Source organism: Megalops cyprinoides, chromosome 21, assembly GCF_013368585.1.
Source record: "Megalops cyprinoides isolate fMegCyp1 chromosome 21, fMegCyp1.pri, whole genome shotgun sequence".
In the NCBI taxonomy this organism is placed as follows: domain Eukaryota; kingdom Metazoa; phylum Chordata; class Actinopteri; order Elopiformes; family Megalopidae; genus Megalops; species Megalops cyprinoides.
In genome coordinates, this window is record NC_050603.1 from 16,456,367 (window position 1) to 16,481,689 (window position 25,323).

General features: G+C 45.4%; 1 protein-coding gene across 1 annotated transcript; it reads right to left on the minus strand.

Moving 5' to 3' along the window:
* Window positions 1-7,646: 7,646 nt before the first annotated feature.
* Window positions 7,647-24,434, minus strand: LOC118796444 (catenin beta-1-like). Its single transcript, XM_036555304.1, has 16 exons — window positions 24,284-24,434; window positions 16,868-16,918; window positions 15,707-15,928; window positions 15,133-15,386; window positions 14,808-15,046; window positions 14,083-14,284; window positions 13,698-13,842; window positions 13,208-13,311; window positions 12,363-12,701; window positions 11,680-11,838; window positions 11,206-11,325; window positions 10,961-11,111; window positions 10,730-10,851; window positions 10,348-10,408; window positions 9,042-9,265; window positions 7,647-8,418 (listed from the first exon to the last, which is right to left on the minus strand). Exons 2-15 carry the CDS (start codon window positions 16,878-16,880, stop codon window positions 9,060-9,062), a joined length of 2,337 nt encoding a protein of 778 aa, XP_036411197.1. The 5' UTR covers window positions 16,881-16,918; window positions 24,284-24,434; the 3' UTR covers window positions 7,647-8,418; window positions 9,042-9,059.
* Between the last annotated feature and the right edge of the window lie 889 nt (window positions 24,435-25,323).

A 25,323-nucleotide genomic window follows, 5' to 3' on the forward strand; every position in this document is an offset into this window, starting at 1 on the left:
TGTAACTGTGTTTATGTGTGTGTGTGTGTGTGTGTGTGTGTGTGTGTGTGTGTGCGTGTGTGCATGGGAGTTGGGGTGGGGAGTTACTGGGCATGTGTATCCACCAGGGGGTTTCTAGATCTGTCCATTGATCAGGGTCTGGCCACCTTTCACACATTCTATAGTGGAGTTATGAGCTGACTGCCAAATGTTTTTTGTACTAAAGGACCCTTGTACCTGAGTTATGTCTAGTTATTATGTCCTATAGAGGTTGTATGGTCATAAATGCAAGAAAAGTCACTTTTTTCCAAGAGGGATTTGAGCTCAAAGCATAAACCTATACATACTCACTGCACGAAGATGTTACTGATTGTATAGTGGAGCTATTTCTGTCAGAACTTTGTTTATCTAGCCACTGTAGTGTGGTGTTTGCGAGGTATCACCTCATCTCAACACCTCTGGCAGTGTCTTTTTTTTATCTCACTCACATACTCGCATCACCCCGGCATTGCTGACAGCCAATCAGTTAAATCATCAGAGCATTGCATGGGCTAACCGGTGGTGTAGAAAACTCTCAACTCTGAGATGGTATCATCACTTTTAAACTGCCACTAACTCCATTCCTTACCAAGGGAAAAAAAAGAGGAGGGAGAGCAAGGACTTAGGGATGGGATGTAATAATTCTTAGTCACAGTCATGTACTTGGAGTAGACCACTGGGTTTTTAAGTGATGGTGTGAATCGGAGAAGGTATAAGGTTTTCACACAGTGGAGTCAAGCTAAGACGTCCGACAACGTCTTTGGGTTGATGAAGCAAAACCAGATCCAGAGAATACAACAGCAAACCTCTGACATTCACTCATACATTTTTAAGTCTTATTGAAGTATTAAACAGATACAGATGCCCATTACAAACAGGAACACGTCCCAAATTCCCTTAATGCATAAAGCATGACACATTTTAGCATAACCAATGCCTCCATCTTCCATTTTCGCAAACCCATATGCATAGCATGTTTGTTTGTAGAGAAGACATGAAAGCTCCAGATTTAATCGGAAGAGAGTTCAAAAAACCCATTTATTACCGGTGACAGGGTGTGAAAATGGGATATAGCAGATGCAGGTGGTTAGGGTCTTTATTCTGTTTTATATGTTGTCTTTTCTTGCCGGGAGTCCTGCTGTGCCGTTAATAGGTTTCTGGTTTGATGAGAACTCAGTGACGTGACATCCCCACCCAAGTATCCTCCTGCATGAAAAAACACTGAATCTATGGACAATGGAGGTATGGAGGCTGGCGTGCAAACCAGGCTTTGCCTGCTATGCAGATTGTCGCCAGATGCTGCCAGTATACTGTTTAAATAACGGGATACATCGCCCCTTTTTTACACCTGAGCTACAAGGGAACTTTGATTACAGGGCTTTGATAATCCACGGCAAATGTGTCTTTCAAACCCCAGCCATCAACAAAAGGGCTTTTAATCACTATTCAATAATTGCGTGTCTATAAAACCCGTGCACTCGAATGCTTTATTTTTTTTCTCCCCGGTTCTTCATCAAAGACATTCCTAATTGCCTCATAATATGAGAAACCAAGGTCACACATGTTGAGCTTGTTTCTAACAGCAGTTCAAAGGGAGAGGAACGTCGGTGAGCTGAGAGAGAGTAAAACAAAAGAGCCCTTTAAGACAGTAATGAGTCTGCGCGGTTTATATGCATATGCATCATCTGGATCTATTCATACAGACTGCAAACCAAGGCAAGTCACTGGCGAATTGGGCAGTGATGGAGGATCCTAGACTTTCAGCCCATTCCTGCAACTGACATCTATGAATCTTCCACTAGATAAAGGGAAAGGGCTGTGACACCCAAGTCCCTGATTGGTCCACGTTCCCACCTTCCAACAATTCCTGTCCAATCAAAGTACTGCATGAATAATGCATTCAACAGTCACGCCTTGGTTGAGCACTACTGTAGTGTGTATTTTTCTTCCCTCTGAATAATAAAATGAGGCAAACATCAGACTGTTTGGTTATTTGGCCAATTGCTGTAGTTAATTACAGTACATGTAGTGAAAATTACAAAAGAAATTAATTGGTATCTGTTGTTCAAAGTTAAAGACAACCTGCCCTGAAGTAAGATTTAATCCAGGCCCAAGCCTCACAGTATGTTAAGAGCTCATCAGGGAAAATCTTATTTTATTAACTGCAGTCATTTTTTCCATGCAACATTTACATGAGTTGAGGTGAGGGATGGAAACCCCTTTTCTGACTGAACTATTTTTTTAACTTGTGTTTCAAACCATGAACCTATAAAGCCTATTTGATCGTGGCCCTCCATGCCTGGACAAGTGCACCTCTGGACCAAATACCAATGGCTGCAGAAATGTGCAATTATTTTTCCTATATTGCACTGGCTTCTCTCTCTTTATGTTCGGGTTTTGTGGGTGTACAAAACTCCATTCGGTAGAAGAATACCACCACACACTCACAATACGGCATGTAGTACAAAGGGTCATTGTTTGCCTTATGCAACGTTTATTCTCAAACGCGGCTAATGTGGCTATTTAAAGTACTATCTCTCCAAGGACCCTTTAGCGTCAGGAAGAGCTTTCCCACTTGCTTATTAGCACTCTGAAATCAAGATGAATTTGTGCCCTTGCACTTGTTGGTAAACCGTTTTCTGAATGTCAGAAAGCTTGTTAAAAGCCATTACGCCTTTAGCCAAACCAGCTGGGACAAGTTTCAAAAATAGCTTCGGTGCTGATAGACTTTATTTTTGGGGATCTAGAAGGTGATTCAAACCTGTTGTTTTGTAAGAGTCTACAGTACTGTACCAAAGTCTTAATTTCAAGTCGATTATTTAATGTAAAGACTGAAAATTTCCATTATGTTTACAGATGTAAGAATAGTCTCCGCCTTCTTGGTCTTTGGAAAAGTTAAATTCTCTGAAGTGTGTAATACAACATTTGCGATTCTCAAATATATTACTGTAGTATAAGGCAAACCAAACACATTTATAGCAAAAAAGTTTGAAATGTGTAGATAAGCAAAACTTACATCAGGAAATCATTATTATTATTATTATTAGTGGTAGTAGTAGTAGTAGTTGCAGGTCTAGTAGTAGTAGTATTGTTACTACTATTAGTATTATTATTATTATTATTAAAACATATTCGTTCATCTGTGTAAAAAAATTCTCTTTTCAAATGTATTCATTTAATCACTTTCATAAAGGCTTTAGCCCTATCTCCAACATAAAGTTCTTTACATTAAACGACATTCAAGCATGTTCAATGGAAAAATATCACAAAATTATTGTTAATATTTTATTTCATAGCAGAAAAAAACAAACAGGTCAAAGGGTCAGACAGTTACTCTACTTTAAGAGCAGGGAGTCTAACTAGGCTGTAACAGATTGATGCATACACTGGCTGTCAGAGAGCATTGCATTCATCTTCAGTGTATTCAGTGTTTGCTTTAATGCGTTTATTGGACTTTAACGCGTCTGAGACACTCAGACCTCCTTAGCTATCCCCTTCCCTCCCTTTACAATTAGGAGCAAATTAAGTTAACACTGCAAACGCGGGTAATGTAGAAACGCTTTCATTTTACTGACCGCGCTGTTGGCTAAAAATAGCCTCATTCATATGAATTCCCCAGTTATTCTTTATAGACGAGTCTCACTTTTTAGGGTGGGGTGTTCTATTGAAGTGTGGAGTAGAGTTTGCTTTTTTTCCTGTGGATGGGCCCCCGTTTTCCTTGGTCACTTGAGAGCAGACTTGGACGAAACGCTCCTATTTTTGCGGTGATAATTAGGTAAAGAGCTTTCCCGGCCACAGAGCCCCGTTGCCTGGCAACCGCTGTGCAGGGCGACTGGGGAGGGAAAGGCTGCTGCGATGTCACCGGAGATGACAATGAAAGTCCATTAGCAGATTCATAAACCTGACCAGGTAATTACCCCGCATGTCTTAAAGCCGCACACAGCTTTTCAGCTTTTCCGCAGTTAAACCATATTTATGTGTTTCCGAGAGAAAAAAAAATAATAAAGAAATCGTGAGACTGATACATGGTGCACCCCCACACTCCAATCCTATTAGCTACCTGTCCCATTCAACGGTCATTGACATAACAGTACAACAATTTAGCAAAGCTGCAGGTGGCTCGTGATTGGTGGTGCATGAGGTGTGTTACCCAGTCAGTGCGAATCCCTTTGAGTTTCCTGGATGAAAGGCGCAAAACAATCCGTTCATAATGCATCTCATGCTACCTATCCCCTGCCTTCTGCTCCGAGAAGAAACACAGGCTTGATTCAATACAGCACACATCTGCGTAACACAGAAGAAATGAGACCGCTTCAAAAGAGATCTGTGCTTTGTATATAATTGACACATACACAGCAAATGGATTTTTATCCTTTCAGTGATATAAAATGCAGTATACCAAAATAATATGAATAAAAAACAGACTTAACTAAATAAACTAGGGGGTATATGCTAAGATTATCATAAGGATCCCAGACTTATTAAATTAGCTTTTTTCAGTGTGCTTTTTTGCTGAGTGTCCAACTGACAGATAAAGCTTGGACAATATTACAGGAAAGAACACCCTGTTTGGTAGGATAATAGTAGACTTATGAAGACTGCACTATTCTCCATCGGCCATACAGCATGATCGCACAGTGTCTTTCTGCATGAAGTCTAGTGAGCTACAGGCCTGGGGTGAGAAACGTTCACCTACAGGCCGTACTACCCCTCAAAGACCACGTACTCTCTGCTCAACAGCCAGAAATGAACACACCATTATGTAACCTGGTGTGGCTTTGAGACAAAGGACTGGACCTTGATGTGAAACACGGGGGCCCCACCCCTCTGTCACCTGATGGAATGTCTCATCCTACCTAAAAAGCCTTTGAACGCTGTGTGTGATCTGCTGAAGGCAGCGACTCATGCTAGAGACAGATCAGAGATGACCAGAAGCGTCTGATTTCGATTTGATAGAATGATCAGGGGGCACGAGAAAGGTGTGTGCGTTGAGGGCTGATCCATCGACTGTGGTTGATGTTGTTGAGGCTACATTTAGTCCGTAACTTCCAAAGAAGATGGATTTTACGATTAAGAGAGCATCATGGATTCTTACAAGGAGTGGGGATAGTGAGAAACAACAGGTTTGTGAGATCAAGAAGTGTCTGAAATAAATAAACTTCTTGCATACCAATCACAAAACGCATTTTTAACTACGAACGATAAAGTGTCGCCAGCCATTCAGTGCTTTCGTGGCTAAGAAGACTGCCCCAGAAGTATTTGTTAATATTGGCTTGTGTAACTTCCTCTAGCAGGAGCCAATGCAGAGATGAGGGGGAGGACCTGGCCAACATCGTCCTGAGGCTATCTCCCTCTGCCAGGTGGGCCTTGTGGAGATGAGGGGGCGGGGACAGCAGCAGGGCTGGGGAAGAGTCACAGGGGCCTCCCTCGCTCCCCTTCCTGCCTCTCTCCGGTTCTGGCTCTCTCCCCTTTTCCTACAGCCCCCCCCCCCCCCCCCCACCACGCCAGGGCCTGGATCGTCTGCTGTTGTTATTACTCCCCCACTTTGATCCATTCATGAGAGAGGCCACAGTGGGGGTAGCTTGATGACAGATTCCTCAAACCGCTGCTCCTCTTACTGACGGATACTGGCCCATTGTTGACCGGATCACAGCCTCCCAGCCCAATTTGGAGATTTTTCACCCCCCCCTCCTCCTCTCTTCCCTTTCTAAAACAAGAGGGTGATCCCTTTGAAGTTGCCCCAGCGAGGCCTGGAACTCAATACAGCACTGGCAGAACTTCAAACTGCATTGTTTTCTGGCAAAGCCACAGTGAAATTCCTCTCCAGCAAAACTCAAAGTTAGAGAGTGGCTGGAAGGTACACCCTCAACCCCCACCCCCCCTCTCCCCTTGCAGCACTTAGGGAACTCATTCTTCTCCATTCCAGAGCAGGTGGGGACCTAATAAGAGTTGAGCCATGGTGTGTTCAGCTCCCTAAAACTAACACATAATAAAACTGCACTTGAAACTCATGCCGTTGCCATGACGTTACAGGCTGCCTGCGTGAGCGTTGTATAAACCTGGATACTTCTGTGGCTGCACACTTCATGTCTTCCACCAAGAAATGACTGCCTTGTCTGCTTCTATACACAGCCATAGTCTTTGTGAAAATGGCCTTCATGTTGCTAAATGCAAAATCAAGGGTAGTAGATCACCGCCACTACAGCACGCCGAGATTTTATGTTTGTGCTTTGGAGGCTGCGTTTACAACTACATTTCTGCTCGAGCAGGCACTCTGCTATACAGTCACCCAGTAATGTTTTAGAGAACTGTCGGGAAAACAAATGCAAATATACGAGAAAAAATGCTGTTCTTTTCCCTGATATTGATTCAAATATACATTCCAGGTCATGGTTGCTTTTTTGGGAGACAGAAGTGAGGGAAATGTTGACCTGCCTGACCACCAGCTACCCCCACCCAAAAAACCCCGCCCATCATTTCTTACATGAGAACATGACACTCTGGGATAAACATTCTTCCACACCAACTCCAATCTAGAGTCTCTGATGAGAATGTTTCATCTAATTTCATGCAAATCCATCTGACACCAACCACAGGTATTAAATAATATGCTTGAAAGATGGAAAGAGGAAATCAAGAGAGACAGCAGAGCTGAACAATTGCGGTGTTTAATGGGCAGTGACTTGTCTTCTGGCAGTAACGTCTCCTGTTTGCGCTGCCGTTCTGATCCGGTGACATATCCTGGAGTCTAGTTCCTGACACAAACCTGAGCCCACTGCAAAGTTGCTCTTTGATGCTCAAATATTCTAATGAAAGTGTGAAAAGGATTTTGACACAGTCGCTTGGGTTAACAGAAATGTACTTTGTGTGACTAACTGAAGTCTCCTCATCTAGGAATGACTTGCGATCTTACACCTTTTTAATAAGCTAAAGGTAAAACAGCGCAAGCGAGCAGTCTTAAGCACTGTCTGCTTGAAGCATTTCCCCGACCTTTCTGCTGGGGGCACACTACATGCTGGCATTTGTTCCATTTGTTCTGCAATTACGGTTCATTGAGCAGTTGATTGAATAGAGCTCTGGGCTTCAGACCGTTCTTAGTTCTATGTCAGATTGGGCTGTACAAAGACGTAATTGAATCTGCCGACAGCTCCTTGCCCTTATGTTTGGACAGCCATTACTGACATAGTACTAATTCACTTAATTGTGGGACATAAACAAGTATAAACAGTCACCGATTTCTCAAGCTGAACACGAATCGGCAAACCTGATCAGCGGACGAAAACCGGAAAGTTGAAATGCGTGTATCTTTCACAAACACACCACATACAAAAGACACACCTTTCACAACAGCACATATTGAGTGATGACAATTAAATTGGTGTTGAAGTAATAGCTGAATCAATCTCTATTTGAATAGAGCTGATCAAAAATGAGATACAGGGTTCACCAAGACCAGGGCTGAGAAAAACTGACAGAAGATGTGTGCTTCACAAAGATATACAGTGTAAAACGGCAAAGAACATATTCCATGACAGATTCTGAAAACAAGTGCCAACAGTGCTCTGACAAATGCCTCCAGCCATAGCTCAGTACATTCAAGCTCGACAACGAAATGATTTAGGCAGGAGACCTGAAATAAAAGTCCATTTTATTGTTTAGCCATGTCATAACCATGTTTCCAAAATAAGCACAGCAGGCTACAACAACTTGGTTTCATTAAACTACCTTCGATAGCATAAAAAAAGATGATAATTCTATCTGGCCCGCCCCACCCAAAATGCACCCCACCTCCCCCTTTGGAACGATTGTGACACTGAAAACATTTTTCTATGCTTATTAAAGCATTAATAAGAATGCATTTCCCCGTTTCTGATTTTATATAAAAAGCTACACAATGTTACACTTTATTCAGAATACAATTCAACTGATTAAGTATTAGTGTTCTACACCATTACGTGATAAAATTTTAGAAACTGATGGAGCATTACCACTATAACTTAACACTACAACAGACTTAAAGGAATACAAATGACTGCAAAAAAAAGGGAAAAAAGGACTAGGGCTAGTTAAAGCAAGCTAGATCAGTACCATACAGAGACTGAATAATAAAAAAATAGTGTAAAAAAGAAACAGGCAAGGCTAGGTTTTGTAACTCCATCTTTAGATCCACCTCTTGAGCACTCTTCCTTTTCGCATCCGCTCCAAAAATTCCTTCATAGTACACCTCCTCGTCAACCAAAAAGGACCAGAACAAAAAGAGTTATACTTCCACGTGTTCCCATAGGAAACTCAGCTTGTGTTAGTGTGTCAGGCACTTTCCGAGATACTAGCCCACCCCCCTCAAGACCTCCAGCAACTCTACAGGCCAAATCACGATGCAGATTCATTCAGACGATACAGCTGTGGAGAGAGAGAGAGACATACAAATCAGACCTTAACCGCTGCTTCAACTTCAACCACAAATCCTCAAACACTCACGTCTCTCTTCAATCACACAGTGCATCTGATTCTTCACCGTCAGCCAATGGCTAGCATGCATTTTTACAATGCTTACATGCCATTTGGCATTTAGTGGTGAAAAGATTGTAGCAAACAAACACTTCCCTTAAATGTATTCGTCACAGCTAAGGACATAGCATACTGCTGTTTGAAGAGGCCTTTAAGACACTGAGCTCCCTAAATCCCAGTTTATCCAGTACAGAGTCACATTTTACAGCACTGACACAATTCCTAAACCCAACAAAATATACAAGAGTCCAAGTTTGGGACACCTTTGCCATGCATCTCTTTCCTATGGAAGGACTACTTCAAAAAGGATTCAGGGGTAAATCGGTTTTCCGCTCCATTAACCTTTTGGTGGGAATTTTTTCATGCTACCAGTCATTTCTTTGCCCAATTAAACTGATCCATTACACTGTATGCTCTGGGAATGTGTACAGATCACTAGTGGCAAGACAACACACCTCATCAAGATAAACACACGTGTATTCAGAAATGCTGGGTTCTGTTGCACTGTTCCGTACCTAAGTAGTAGTAGTTATTTACAGATCGGTGTCAAACCAGGCCAGCTGATTGCTGTCGCCCGGGGGCAGCCCGTCGATCAGGTCCTGGGCGTGTCCCAGGTCAGGCAGGCCATCGACCGGGTACTCTGCTCCTGGGTGATGGCCGGCCATCTCGTGGTCCATCATAGGGTCCATCCCCATGGTGTCCTGGCCGTATCCCGAGTGGAAAGAGCGGTAGCTAGGATCTGGAGGGGAAGCGCAGACATTTGAGAGTTGGCACATGGGGAGAGGACGAGTCACATCCTCTAATGTACGCATCATACATTTTTCAGAAAAAAGGACATGGCCTCAGTCCTGTGGTCTGCACATTAGACTGCACGCTCAATGGCGCCCTTGCTTATCAGTCTCCTGAGATGGTGGATTATGGTGTGGGAGCCTGCCAGGTGAAGGCCACACATCCATTTTGTTTGACATACCGCCCACATAATGAGTTGCCACGCAGGTACTTAAGACTGAGGTCCAAATACGGCTGCATCGTATCTGCATGTTACGCGAATCTAATATGCTGCTCAATTCCAGTCAAATATTACATAACCACATTATTCCTTCACTCTCGGTACATTTGTGGAGTCAGCACAATACACTGCAGTTCGGGACATTTAAACACATTAAATGTGTTTATTTAAATCATGCCACTTCATGCAGATTTAATACCGAGATACAGAATCGTTCTCTTCGGGCAAGAGACGCAAAGCTAGCAGACAAATTCGACTTGGCAGTGGTCCCATGTCCTAACAGCCACCTCATGAGGTGGCTCAAAACAATTAACAGGGCAGAATACATCCAAACAAATAGCTGTTCAGCAAGCAATTCTCATGTTTGCCAACTGTAAATAATGCTAGCAAGCCAGAGATATATAAACATGCCTTGGAGTCAAGTCAGTGTGGTCAAACCAAATGCACAGCGCTGGTCTAAAAATAACAAGGGCCAACAGCACATCTGGATCCACCCGCTAGTACTAACTGGCAGTCTTGAATAAAAATCAATAGGCATTTTAATTGCATTTTCAAAGCAGCACGAACCAGGGACCATCGGCTGCTGATATGTGCAATTGCACTGAAGTGTTTGCGCACGTGTATGTATTAGAATATTTTTATTACTTCAAGATACATTTTGTGATTTTCTGAGGCTTTTATGGACGTGCGTTTACGGGGGTTGTATTAAAATCAATCCGAACAGATTCAAACAGAGTAAAAACAGAGGTAGAATGAGTGGGTGGATTATACTGTGGGGGAAGGGAGGGAATTTGATGTGGTGCGTTACATACCATCGGGGCGGTAACCGAGTGGCTCTCCCTGGGCACCAATATCCAGGCCGAGGTCTCCAGTCTGCAGGGCAACGGCACAAAGTCAGATGTCTTACACACAGTTTTATATATAAATATAGAAATAAACTGTGCACCAAACCGCAGGGATCAGCAGCCAGAGAGAAAGGTCTGCCATACACACTTCAGTCCCAAGTCAGTCTCATTTTAGAAAACATCTGGTTTTACACGGTCCCAGTGAGGAGCCCTTGCCAAGAATAATAAGCATCCTAGACTGACTTCGAGCTTTGATTTACATCGTGTATGTTTACATGCGTGAGGCGGGAGCGCACTTGCTGGGGCAGATTGCATGTTTCGGTTATTTTGAGGGGGAATTATGAAGTACCTCGTTCCAGGTCATGGGCTCGGTCCTGAAAAGGGAGCTTGTCAGCTCGACAGACAGGCGTTTCTTGTAGTCCTGGGGCTTGTCCTCAGACATGCGGAACAGCACAGCGGCGGCGTACGTAGCTGCGGGAGGGGAGAGGGGTTGTTATACGCACTGTGTTAACGCCAGAGGGCGAGAGCTCCATTCCAGAAAACGCTGACGACCCTCCTCGCCTGCAGGGGGCGCACTTACCCACTCCCTCGTTCCTGGAGTGGAGGAGCTCGGTGAGGGGGGCGGTGGCTCCCTCTGCCTCGATGGCCTCCGCGGCCTCCTTGTCCTGGGCCAGTTCGCACAGCACGCCTGCAGCCACCCTCTGGATGTTCTCAATGGGGGAGTACAGCAGCTGGGGAGGGTGAGAGGAGGACGTTAGCTCCGCCGGATCAGACGACGGAAAAGAACGCAGAGAGCTCTCTCTCTCTCTGGGGCCGACCTCCTACCTGAACGAAGAGCGGAATGGTGTTCAGTCCCCTGATGACGATTCTGTTGTGCACGTCTCTGGCCAGGATGTGCAGCGCTCCGGTGCAGCCCTCCACGATCTCCTCCATGCGGACTCCCTCCTGCAGGCAAACACCTCCAGTCAATCTCACCTCACGGCAAGCAGTCACCCCAAAAACGCATCTGCTTATAACCATACGGGCCGCCTCACAGAAGAGCTAGCCACGGTAACCGGAACCATTCAAAGCCCCATTCAGGGATACTGAAGATCAGAGATATGACTTAATTCATAGCAGGTTTCCCTGGACCTAACTAGAAAGTAAGAAAAAAGCAGTCCATCCAGCCTAAGATGTTTAATTCATAGCGGAAATGCAAATAAACTCGGCTCACATTTTTCCCCCCACACTAACATCCACGGACACAGGCGATTTAGACTTCACACGTTAATCCGACACCATGAACGAGGGGTGACTCACCACGAACTGCTGCTGTGTCCCGCCCATGGAGGTGCGTCTCTGGGTGTCCTGGTGAGCTCGCACCAGCAGCTGCACCAGTCTGGGGATGGCGCCCTGCTCCCGCAGAGGGGCGTGGTTGGCCGGGCACAGCGCCAGGTTGCGGATCAACCCCACCGTGGCCTGAAGGGGAGCCAGACATTACAATGAGCTAAATTTCAATGAGCACCCCGGGTTGGCTGCCCCACCCATGCGTACACACACGCGTACACACACACACACACACACGCGTACACACACACACACACACACACACACACACACACACACGCATACGCATACGCATACACACACACACACACACACACACAGGTCTCATCTTACATGCAATATACACCTCTCAGATGTTTATGCAGTGTGACCCAAAGAATAATGCAACAATCCGTTGCGGTAAGCATTCAACACTGACTACTTAAATGTGGTTCAAAGGTCATCCCAACATCAAGTCATTTGCTGAGTCGATAACTTCGTGAAAAAGGTTGCTGAAGAACTGGCACTTGGCTGTTGAAGCACTAGGCAGCAATGCACAAAAACGGTTAATGTAACATCAAATAATAATTAAGTCTTGGTATTGTGGTCACTTCCCTGTGTGGTGCTGGGGTCATCGGGCAGCCTACAACAAAAGGCGTTGGATCGGACCAGCTTACCTTGATGAGAGGCCAGTGTGAGGGAGGGTGCAGGAGCTTGACCACCACGGGCAGGCCGTAGTGCAGGCGCACGGCATTCTGGGCCATCTCGGCGTCCTGGTGCCTGCTGGTGAGGTGGCGCAGGGCGCAGACGGCGGGCTCGGTGATGTCCTCGCGGTCGCCGGCCCGCAGCACGGTCCGCACCAGCGCCTCGATGCCGCCCACCTGGCACACCATCATCTTGTTCTTGTAGTTGTTGCAGGTGAGGTTGGACAGGATGCCCGCCGCGCACGTCACCACGTTGATGTCGTCGGAGCCCAGCAGCTGCACCAGGGTCCCCAGCAGGCCTTCCATCCCCTCCTGTTGCGTTAGGAGAGAAGCAGCCATGTTCACCAACCCGCACTCAGCTGCGTTCACAACGCAGGCTGACACGTTTCCAACAATCCACGGTATCTGGCCACTCAATTTCATCTCTTACAGAGGCACGCAAGTATTTCCAACAGATTCAGATCAAAACGACCTCCAATTGCTTCCAGGTTTCATCCCCCCCCCCCCAAATCCTGAATCATTACTTAATTGCACTTAAGTACTTCCTTGGAGTTCAGCCTTATAAAAAAAAGCAACTGAGTTGACTAACTCCTTCATCACTTCAGAGGTGCTGGTAAGTGGCCTTGCACCGCTTTGCCAAAGCTGGCTTCATACTTGCACCACGTAAGCAGGGAAAAGGCTACTTTTTACCTGCATCACATCTACTTCAGCTAAAGGCGTCTTCTCCATGGAAAGGTAAGGAGACAGAGAGAAAGCTTATATAGGAGAGTTGCAGGGTGGAACACCAGAGGAGTGAGCGGTGCATGGGGTACACTTACCTGCTTAGTAGCTGCATCAGACAGATTCCTCAGGGTCCACAGGCAGTTCTGGACCAGACGCTGGCTGGGATCTGTGAGATGCAGTCCGAGGGCCTGCATGCCACCTGAAATCATACACAATCAATGAGTGTTAAAAATATAATCAAAGATTAATAAAAATGACTGTACAATGCTGAGAGTACTGTGTTCAGTTTTGGGAACAACTACATAAGGAGGCCATCTCTCTCTTATGTCAAAGACTCACTACAGTGTGAACTCACAAATTATATCAGGATTATGCTACACTGCAAAGTTCCAAATGCAGCTGTAACCATCTTAAGCCAACTGCTCTGTCAAACTTGTACAACTTGGACAGGCCACCCTTAGACTGGTCCAAGTCAGTCACCCAAATGCAAAGCAAATGAAACAACTGGCTCAAGCCTTAAGGCTGGGTTTAGCTCTACATAATGCTGGCCTAGAGCAAGGACCCGAGGCCATCCTGGCAACATACCGGCTTCAACAATGGCAGGCTTGTTGCTGGAGCAGACAGACAGCACTTTGAGCACCCGGCTGGTGGTCCACAGCAGTTTCTCATATGTGTAAGTTCTCATGATATTGACCAGAGCCTGGGGACCTCCGCTAGCCAGGATAATCAGCTGCAGAGAGAGGGTTTCAGAGTCAGGATAATCAGGAAACACCAAGTATTATCGTACAAATGTCAAAGGAGACATACCAATTTTAATTCCAACTCTTTACAACAGGTTTTGGAGCATAAAGGAGGTAGCTTATGGATATCCATTACAGATACGCATTTATTGTTAAGGTTTAACTGTGGGAAGGCTAAATTGAGTTTCACAGATTTATCAGAATCCAACCACTCAGGGCGAATCCCTTACTTTGCTTTCCTGGTTGCCGTAAGCCAAGATCTGAAGGCAGTCTGTTGTAATGGCGAGGAACTTGACATTGGTCTTGTTGAGCAAAGCCACCATCTTCTGCAGGCCGCCAGCCAGTCGCACGGCCATCTTGGCTCCTTCCTGGTGCAGCAGCAGGTTGTGAAGGGTTGTGATGGCGTAGAACAGCACTGAGTCCACTGGGGATCTGAAGGAAACCAAAGAATTTAACAGTCAACTCCAAACCACAAAAAAAGCCTTACACTCGAGGTACTAGACAGGCACTCAGAACACCTACAGCAGACCCTCTCATTTACAATTTCCCCAACTGAACAGCCTCATGAGTAGTAACAATTAAACAGTGTTTGGGGAAAACTACGCAGTTAACCGCTTCGGTGGGAATAAACTTGGAAAGGGAAGTTCAGGGTGCTAAAGTAAAACCAAAAGTTGCTGCTTAGACACAGACTGACTTAAGACTGCTGAATCTTTAGATAGCTGCTGAGAGGACAAGAATGAATGTGGTGTTGTCTGGGCTCCTTGCAACAGGCACACACAGCTGCTGCAACTTAACGCTACACTGCATTTTCTGCAGACCTCAATGTGCCATCATCAGGGGGGCCCCCCCTCCCAGGCCCTTCTGACCCATTCTGACCCCTTGTGTCCATGTTCAACTAGAGTGCCGACCCCCACCAGCCTCCGCCTGACCCAGCGGCATGGCGAGCCTCACTCACCCCAGCATTTTGACGAGGGCGGGGATGCCCCCGGACTTGAAGATGGCGAGCAGGCCCTCTCTGTGGTGCGAGAGGTTGTGCAGCGTGCCGGCGGTGCAGCGGGCGGTCTCCACATCGCTGGTGTTCTGCATGGTGCGCACGATGGCCGACACCATCTGAGGCGAGCGCATGATGGCGTGCCGCGACGCCTCCTTCTTGGACAGCTGGTGGACCATGACGGCCGCCTTGTTCACCACCACCTGCGGGTGGGAAAGGTTAACAAGTGAGAGCAGGGCTTACACCGAACACACGCAAGAGCACACCAGCGGAGGCGCGTTGGTCCTACCTGGTCCTCGTCGTTCAGCAGTTTGGTCAGCTCGGGGATGGCGCGGGTGGCCAGCTCGGCGTCGTCCTGGTAGTTGATCAGATTGACCACGGCGTGCTTCAGCATCTGGGAGGGCTCGGCCAGGCGCTGGACGTTGGTGGGGTGCGCCCCGTCGAACTGTGTGGACGGGATCTGCAAGCCCTCGTCCAGGGTCTCGGGGAACATGGCCGCCCGCACCCTCTGGGCCCTGGTCATGGCGTACTGTCCATCCATGTCTGAGGATTGGACAACTACGCTCATCATTCATCATCCGAACTCATTTCAAAGTGCTCATGAGATTACATGCTAGGGTGCTCAAGTACCGTCCAAGAGAAACGCCTAAATATTGTTAGATTTAATCAGCAATCAAGTGTTTTTCCAATTTAAGTATCGCTCACAGAACACTTACGAATTACTCAAAGAAAAATATCTTTGCAAACTAGAGAAAGACAATCATTGTACAAAAGGTGTCTCCCCTCACCCTTTTACAAAGACAAATTCACATCAATTCATGCTCAGGCAGGCACCCGCTGCACACAGACTGGCTGGGACATACCTGCCACCTGGTCTTGAGTGAAGGACTGGGAGAAGCCCTGCTCCCACTCGTACAGGACCTGGTTGTCCATGTCGTCCTCCTCGGGGTTGCCCTTGCCGCTCAGGGAGGGCGCTGTGGTGGTGGCCCCGGAGTGGATGCCAGAGTCCAGGTAGGGCTGCTGCCAATGGCTGACTGCGGCCTTGCGGTCAGGCTCCATGGCCATGTCGAGCTCCATCAGATCAGCTGTGCATTCAACACATACAGAACCGTCAGGGTACAATGACCAGATGCAAAAATCCCCGGACAAACTGCTAGTTTAACATTACGCTTAAACATGAAGGTGGAGATTAGCTCTAGGAACAGGCTGGTAATTTGGCAAAGTGAGTAACACTGCCGTTACATCTAGCGAAGAGGTAAAATAATATTATATTACTAGGTAATATAATGTTACGTTATTAGAGATGAAATATTATGTTATCAGGAAACGTTGTAGAGCATCCCATAACTGAATGCAACAGACCACCTAGGCCTTGTTCACACATTAAGAACTACTCTGCACTGTTCTGTTTGTACCCGTGAAAACACAAACAATGTGTTTTGAAAAAAAATTCAGATGGCTGGCTAACATGAAGGAAGAAATACACAAACATGGATAATGCGTACACACACTGGCTGGAATAACAAAAGTTCTGTCACTTTTAGTTGTCCACTGTGGGACGACAAGTCAGTGTGAATTGGGGTGGATTTAACAGGCTTTGCTACCTGCTTCCAGTGGGAATGAACAGTGGCAGTCACCTTTGCTGGAAACTACTGTTACATTCATCTGGATACAGGAGCACTTACAAACACATTTATATATGGACCTGTCGACGAGGGCATAAGGGATTAACCATTCTGTCGCTTTAGGTTATCAAATTTAAGGTGATTTTTACTGCCAGACCAGAGGGGTTTACCAGCAGACCAGAGGGGTTAATGAATGTGAAGGCACTTACATGCCCATCATTAAACGTAAGATGCCACTGTCTTAAAACTGAGCGGTTAAACTTTATACCATCAGCAAAAACTGCCTTTTAATTTAAAAGGCAGTTCAGATTCTGCCTCTGTGTGGTGGGTAATTCTTCACCCAATCCTAAGAAATCCTGTTTCACAGCAGCTGTACGGAGTCAGGTAAATATCACTTACACTGGGTAGCCATCTTCCTTTCAAAACCCTCAGGCTGCACAGCTTCCTATTCTGTGGAGAGAGAGAGGGAGAGAAAAAAAACCCAAAATGAGACCTCCAGGGAGGCAATTTGGTTAAGTCATCCAATCACGCATGCACATCTGCAAAACCATAGGGTTGCAGGCAGCACTCTCAGTTAACACTGTTATTCCATTCCTGAGTCAGTAAGCCCCGAAGCCTTTGAAGATGGAGGGGGGGAGGGCAGAGCAAAGCGGACAAGAAAAATAGTGCCCTCCCTGCCAAAAGCTTCAACAAGCTCATCTGGAGTGCAACACCAAATGGCTCGGGCAATAAGCGGAGGCAGGAAACGGAGCACGGCCCTCGCCCTGAGAGGTCTGCCATTTCCAAGAGTACCCGGACGGCAGACAGGCTTAAAAGCGGCATTAACTCAATCAAGTACGAGGCAGGCAGGCAGCAGCTCAGCCAAAAACCCACCTCTCATAAACTAAACCATTAGTCACCCTCACACTTGAAAGAGTTTTACTACCCCAGCTCCACATATGCAATACATTTCACAACTCCTTCACTTATGCTTCTCACGATATCATGAATATGATTAAAAGAACCCGCGAGCTCAAAAGTAAACTAGACTTCCTCCTCATCAAAAACAACTAGCATTGGAAAAAGCATTCAAAGACAAGCATTTGGCAGATGCCATTATGCAAAGTAACTTCCATATTCAGAACACAGTACAAGTAGTAGACAGTGCCTATTTTTGAATTACTGGCTAAAAAGCACACTACTTAAATATGCTTGGCACAGAATGAACGCGTGCGCAAGATGTAATATAATTTATTTAAAATTGAGAGAAATATAATGGGGCTTAACCCAGTTAGACTCCTCTCCCACGTTATGAGTTTCACAAGAGCAATTTAACATCTATAAAACACACTCATACCGTGGAGCTGTAACACGCAGCCAGGCCAAACCTCACTCCAGAAAGCCGGAGCACAGCTGTGCTTGCGTCACCGGCAGGGCACTCAGGGGAAGGAAGTGTTAATGGCCCAGCGGGGTTCACGAGGCACCTCCCCAGGGGCGGAGCGGCTTAAGGCTGTGATTCACTGTGAATGAAGCCCTGATTGGCTCCCTGACAGGAGCCATTATGTGTGAATGAGTACATTTACAGCGCTCGTTACGGAAAACAATGGGGCACGCTGCCTGTTGACTGCCGTCAGGAGGTAACCCCCCCACCCTCTCTCATTGTTCTGGGAAAGGCGGCACATTGCTCTGCATGGGCCCCAACTTGTGTTGGAAGTCAAACAGCAGAAGTTACACTAAGGACAAGGCTTGCATAGTCAAACAAAAAGACTGCAAAGCTCTACTGCCTGGCATCTTCCACTTCCAAGTGTACACTCCTGGGGGAGGAACTTGAAGTGAGGAGTCTAAAGGGTAGTTTTATGCTTTGCTGTACAACTAATCTACCGTAAACACCCAGCACACTTGATACAAACTGGAGCTATATAAGTGCACTTTTTAATTTGCAAAAAGATGCTGTGGGAAGGAATCAAAAGGCTTGTAGCTGCCCTCCAGCAAAATGGGGCACGTTCCATAATCTCCTTAATCCTGAGGCCAATCTTATCAAGAGGATAATTTCATCAAGGCTTTACCAAACATCTTACCCTGAGCCCCTCGCCAGCCGACCTATGAATTCGGAGGATCAGATAATGCAATCACGCCGCATTCATATTTGACACAGACCGAGATGCCATTCAACAGCCCCAACAGCAGCTGATATGTGGAACTGCTCAACTGAGAAATGATGCTCTTGTCCTGCTCCCTATCCATCCATATTCCTTCCTGTAGAACAAATACAGGGGAGCCCTCAGTCTCAGTTTATCACAACATGGGGCCAGAATGCTATGCACAGATGAGGGATGTTAACATGGCCGCAGTAACATTGCAAACCACCTTTTACATTAGCTGCCTTTCTTCCACTACAAAGCAAAGGGTGGTTCACATATGCTACAGAGCTTGAAGACAAGAGACCAACTGAAGCTCCCTTTGAAGCAAATGTGTGACTGAACAATTGTTGAGACCACATTAAGTGAAGTGCATTTGTGTCTCCGCAGCCCTGCTGGTGTATGGAAAGTGACAGATGACCTCCGCAACGAAGCCACAACTGGCAGTTGCCACTGGGTTAAAACAAACCGGACCATCGGTCAGGCGTTTACAAGACACGAAAACGAGCGGGACTAACCTTCAATCACTGCAGTCTGAGGCAATTATAACTACTGCTTGCAGACATTTGCCGTTGCTCAAGCCACTGCAATTCTGATTTTCAGAACCGTCTTTTCCTGAGTTCAATGAACTTCCGTTGACACACAGGCCGCACCCTTGCGGCCGTAAGGTTTGCCTCAGACATCGTTTCGCTGACATTCGCTTTCAGCAAGTTTCAACATTACTCAGCCAGTGCCCACAGCAACACTACCAGTGGCACTTTTGAGTGGAGCGACACAGAGCATTACATTAGCGGGGAGAAGAATAACTCCAATCTGTGCTACTGACTGTTTATCAAACAGTTTAAATGAATAAATGGACTGCGCAAGCGGAGCCCAGAGCAGCGGCACAAAGAAGTCTTAACACACTGCAGGGGAAACACCGACAACAGTGTGCTGCACACACAGCAACGGAGGAATGTGCACGGTCAGCAGTCTCTGCCTGCTCCACACCCTGCCTGTTCACAAGCTGGAACTGCACAGATCCACTCAACACCGCAACTATATGGGCTGAAATGCACTGATTGACACAGCCACATAATACTAGTCAATCTGCCTGGCTCTTGAGACGATGCCAAAGTTGTCCCTCCACTACTTTCAGCTGTGGTTGGAGTTTCACATGTTCTCATTCTACCAGGTTTTCCTCTAAAGCCTGGACCCCATTAATGCCTTCCAGCAGCTATAATGATATAGAAGCTGCTTGTCTGTGTCTGGGACATCTACACTTTAGGTCTTATAAAAAGTTCCAATAGTTATGCAGAGTACACACATTACCACTATACAGCTCATTATGGTCACTGCAAGTTTGCCAAGACACATGCAAACACATGCTGAAATGACACCTCTCCTTAACACCTCCAATCGCATTTTCAAATCCAATGAGAGGAGAGGATTGTCTGTGCAAGTATCTCACAGTGAGGGACTACCAGCAGCCAATGAGAGAGAGAGACATTCAAAAATGCAATATGCAAAAAAAGGAAAAAGCAAACTTCTGTAAGCCACTCCTGCTTCCTATATAACCACACCCACAGAAAGAAAAGGAGAATTTAAAAAGATGCCAATACTTAGCTGAAAGTATATGCTGGGCAGACATAAAAGACGAGGAATTTGAGTTGTTCCAAGAGCAGAGTTTATTTAATCTGCAAACAGCTACCGTGACAAACAGAAGCACCAGCAGAAAGGAACAGCCTGCCAGATTGATAGTTATGCGTATCCTGAATTTATGGGAAGTTCTTCATAGCAATTCCAAAGCTCAGCCTCCCTCTCCTAACAGACACACTCACCTGTAATTTTCATGAGCTACCATTCAAACAAAGCTTTGGTAGGCCTGTTCCTTCCTGCTTGGGTTCTTGCAATATTTTAGAAATTGGGTGTTTCAAAATTTCATTTCAACTGTACAAGTAATGAATCAGATACTCCTGCATAGCAGGAAACAAATGTCTTAGTCATTAAGTAAAACATTTTATGCATAACCATGACTGGACCAGAAAATAATCTGGCAATACACTCCAGGGCACTAGCTAAATAACTTGACACGAGGAAGCATACACCCATGTTCTAAACTTTAAACTAGCATACCTTTGAAAGGTCAACTGCCATAACACATAGGGATTATGCCAATAGGAAGGCTTCTTACCAAACCTGACAGCAAAACACATTTAACTGCACCTGATCAACTGAGTTTGCAATACGAACAAGATCATGAATGTGTGCAAGAATCTGTGAAAGTGTAATGAAGCAATGAAAGCCAAATTTTGTGACAAAACAGGTCTTTTGGTGTGGCCCCTGAAAACTATTCTTGGAAGGGTTGGCATGACAGAATGACCATGCAAAACCATGCAGGCAAGTTTCAGTATTCATTAAATTCGGTCAACTAAGACAGTCGCAAATTCCAAAAGGTAAGTATGTGGCCAAAGAGGCAGAAAATTGAAGACTCCCAGCAGTCTAATTTAGCTGGCACAGAAGGCAGAACAAGTCACGTAGGGATGTCGTTTCTCAGCTGCAGGTTAATCCACCGCACTAATGTAGTTATGAGCTGGTCGTCTTTTCACATCTCAAAATATGTACATACACTTTATTTGTTGACTATGACTTTTCCACAACCTGCTGGAGCCAGGACAGCCTCATCTCTCTGGCTAGAGAGTATTTAATGTACAACACTGCCGCTCATGTGCCCCTGGGTGCATCAAATACTTATGGTTCAAATGAAGCAGCCCATGCGGAGTTGTATTAGAACACAAATTCAGTGATCTACTGGAATAAATTAACAGCAATTAAGACAAATTTGAAATGTACACATTATCCAAATAGTTTTACCCGCATACCACCTTTAAAGGCCAGAGAAGTCTTTGTAACTAGAAAAATTGAGATGTAAGATTGCAGAACAAAACTGAGATGTGGACTGTTTCCTTTTCGTGTAACTGAAAAGGAAACAAGTTAAAAATTTCAAATGCCAACATAAGGCCATGCTCGTGTCTCCAAAAAAGACATGAGCATACAGATCTGTCTCATTCCATCAGAGCTCCCTGACCTTCCCAACACATCCGTGAGACCAAACCCGGGAACACCTGACTGAATGCAGGTTAACTGTAGTAGGATGGAAACACTCTCTTTGCTGAATGCAAGCCAAGCGCAGTCATACAGTAGACCCTTTGTGTAGCACGTTTCAACACTGTAGAAACGACCGTGCTTAAACCCAAACATCAGGTGGGCAGACTTGAGTTACTCCGACCCAACTTGCTGAAAGCCCTATTCATAGTCCCGAAACAAAATTATAAATCCACTGGGAGGAAAACATCCTTGAGTCAACACTGAAAAACATTCCTGCATAAAACACGCAGCCATAGTAGATTAAATAGTAAAAACAGACTGAGCACACTGATCTGGGAGTCAATTTTTAGACATTTGTGTGAATTTCAGTGGTAAATGCCACCACCCCCCACCCCCCACATGCAGAGCACAGCTGCACAGGGCATGTGGTGTCTGGGCACAAAGAACTCAGTGCAAGTGTGGGAGATTGGGATCAGAAAATGCAGACTTGCCATCAGCCTGTATGTTTGCAGGCGCCCGGCTGCACTCCAAATACATATGGAAGTCATTTGGTAAGTAGATCTTCAAAGGAAGCCAGTGACCCCCCCCCCCCCCCTCCATTCCTCCCTCCCAAACACTAAGCAAAGAGGAGCCAACAGTAAGCGAAGGGCTCTAGTTTTTATGGGCTCCTACTTTATTTCAATCCATACGTCGCAACTGCAGCTCAAGCCAGAAATCCACAGCTCCTCAGGCCGAATAAACGAAAGGCACGCAATGGGGGAAAAACACTTTGTTATGCACGTTAATGAAAAATTCCACCAACTGCAATTCACTGAAAATCCAGAACTCTCTTATGGGTTTAAGCTATACACAGTGTAAGACCTGTAAAACAGAAAGCAAGTACCGACTTTGAGATCCCACGATCATGTTTGAGTAGTAACCTCATCTGAAGTATTTAAACTTGATAACTGGCGTCCATTAAAACAACAACGATATACGTCCTATAAAACAGCCCAAGGTGCGAATGTTGCCCAACACTTCCAGAAAATAGCGTTTCGGTATACTAGAAGACAAATCTGTACCTCTATCTATTAGCTACTTCTGGGAGTGACTACATTGAAACACGGTACATTGAAACATTGAAACAGAGTACTGAATGTCTGGTCATATATCAAAAATAAGCGCTTTCAAACTGGTGTAGCGTGAGATTTCAAATGCATCTTCGTCGTTCTTTTCTTGCCTTTGATCACACGCCTTGCGATTTGCTAAGTTATACTACAGGTCAAGCCATTCCCAACAAGTGGGGGAAAATACGAAAACGTGTATGATACAAGCATCACCTACATGTTCTTTGAAAGTGACTAGTTACATCCTTCAATACGAGAGCCATACCTAATATTTATGTTCACAAGACACGATCGAGAGCCAAGGCGTCAATGCGCGATGGTAGACATTGGACGAAATGTAGCCACGGGGTGAACAGAGCGCTTGGAGGGTATTTCCAGGGCTGCCCGTGTACCATTCAGAGTCGAGCTTCACCAAAGATCAAAGCCTTCCAACAGCACCTCCCAACCCCTACACAGCCGAGTCTCGATCTCGCAGCTCAGTTTCCAAACAGTCATATTTCACTTAGGCTCCTCCTCAACTTCCTTTCACAAATACAACAGCTAGTCTAGCTAGCTAAGGAATTTTATCGAGTCTGGGGCCTGGCTTTGTTTGGAAAGAACCGATCCAGCCGAAATACCACGTCAGACTAACCAAGTTAGATGCACTAACCTGCTAGCCAACGTAACTTGCACTTTTAAGATCTGACCGCCAACGCTTTGTAGGTTAAGTTAGTTTACAAACAAGAAAACCCCATAGTGCAAAGTTGGAGTTCGGCTACGAGGCGGTGCCGCACGCCCGTTAGCCATCTAGCTAGATTGCACTTGAAATGTAGTTTAGCGGACGACATTTACCCGGAGAAACGTAACTAACGTCACAGAAATGAGACGTAGCTAGCTATAACACATAGCTATAACTAACTACGGGTGATGAACCGACCGCTCGCTCATCGGAGAGTTAGCTACCCAGGCGGGGAAATTAAAGAGCCAAATTCGTTAACGTTAGCTCGTTATCGAACAAAAATGTTAGCTAGCAACCTAAATAGTTAGCCGGACTGGCGAGTTTAAAAGTCGGTTCGACACAGTAAAGGCTAACTAGTCAGTCTATGTACAACACTTACCTCTTCTTAACTACTAAGATATTCACCTGAAGTTGATAAGACAACCTGAATGGTTTTCTAGCAATCGCCCCGGAGGCATAACTAGCAAGCAGCCGCTAGCCAGCAGTATCGCCAACGTGAATGCCACACCAGCTGACTAGCTAGCTAACTCTGTGCCTTGGTTACACTAAGATTTACCAATTTCTCAGAACCCTCGAAAACCCTAACAACCAAAATTCAATACATACATTCAAACCCGCAACGTCGAAGTAGAAACCTTCCATGGCTACCAAAAAAGATCCAGTTCGGGTCTTTAGTGGGGGGAAATACTGACCAAGACCCCGATTCCACATCCAAACAGGGGTCCTTTTCGGTATTTCGAGACATAGCCCGCAACCGATAGACGAATTTGAGGTTTTCAGAACCTACCTGAGACAAAAACGGTATATCCGTTTTTCCGTCAGTGGCGTATGACCAATGTTTCGAATGATATTTAAGAACAGAAACGTGTAAAAACACCCTCTTCAGTATCCGAAAAGCACCCCTCCGCCGCCGCCGCTGCAGTGAGAAGACGGCTTCCCAGCACAGGAAACTGAGTCTTAAGATGGCGTCCGAAAGAGACAGCTCTTATACCAGTTATGTGGTTAATGTATTCTGCCGCAGCCAAGAAAAAATAGTAACCGCAATCATGGCCATACATTCGTGAAAATCGCTGTTTTGAGATCACAGTTTCACACAACGCACTTTGTTAACAGAATTTGTCTTCTTTTAAAGTTATTTTTTGTCATAAATAAGGAAAACGCATATTAGAGTGCCGTGAGCGCGCAGGGATATGCTGGATGTGTGGACGGCAAAGTAGCTTCATTAGGTTGGAATGTGAGTGTTTTTGTGAGAAGGATGTTGGGAAGTGACAGGGAGGCAGAAGTTACGTGTGTAAAGCAGCTAGTCAGAGTATTACTGGGGGGCTAAGTGTTTCCCACTCAATCGAGAAGAAATCAAAATCACCATTTTTGATTTTATTTGCACTTTTAATACGCAAGTCTAAATCGTTAATCAATTTAAATACTATATTTGACCAATACCTTCTTTTTGTCGGTGGGTTGGGGGCATGTCACCAGGGGCCGTGGCTACATTAGCGCTATTAATTAGTTTTGACTTAATTTATGTATAAAACAATTGAATAAATTCTTGGACATAATACACGAATAAGACTGCTGTTAATTACCCCGAAAAATTACGTAGATCAGATATGAAATTAACAAATTCTGACACACCGCACATGTGCAGATCTTGCTTGCATTCGCCTCTGCCATGGACAGCCTCAGTGCACAGAAATGAAGGCAAAAAACAAATAAGTTACGGGGAAATATAACGTAAAAGGAGAAAACGGAATTTGATTTTTGATCATTTCAAGATGTTAAAAATGTCAAAAATGTTTATTTCTAGCCACTTCCATATGTGTAATTGTA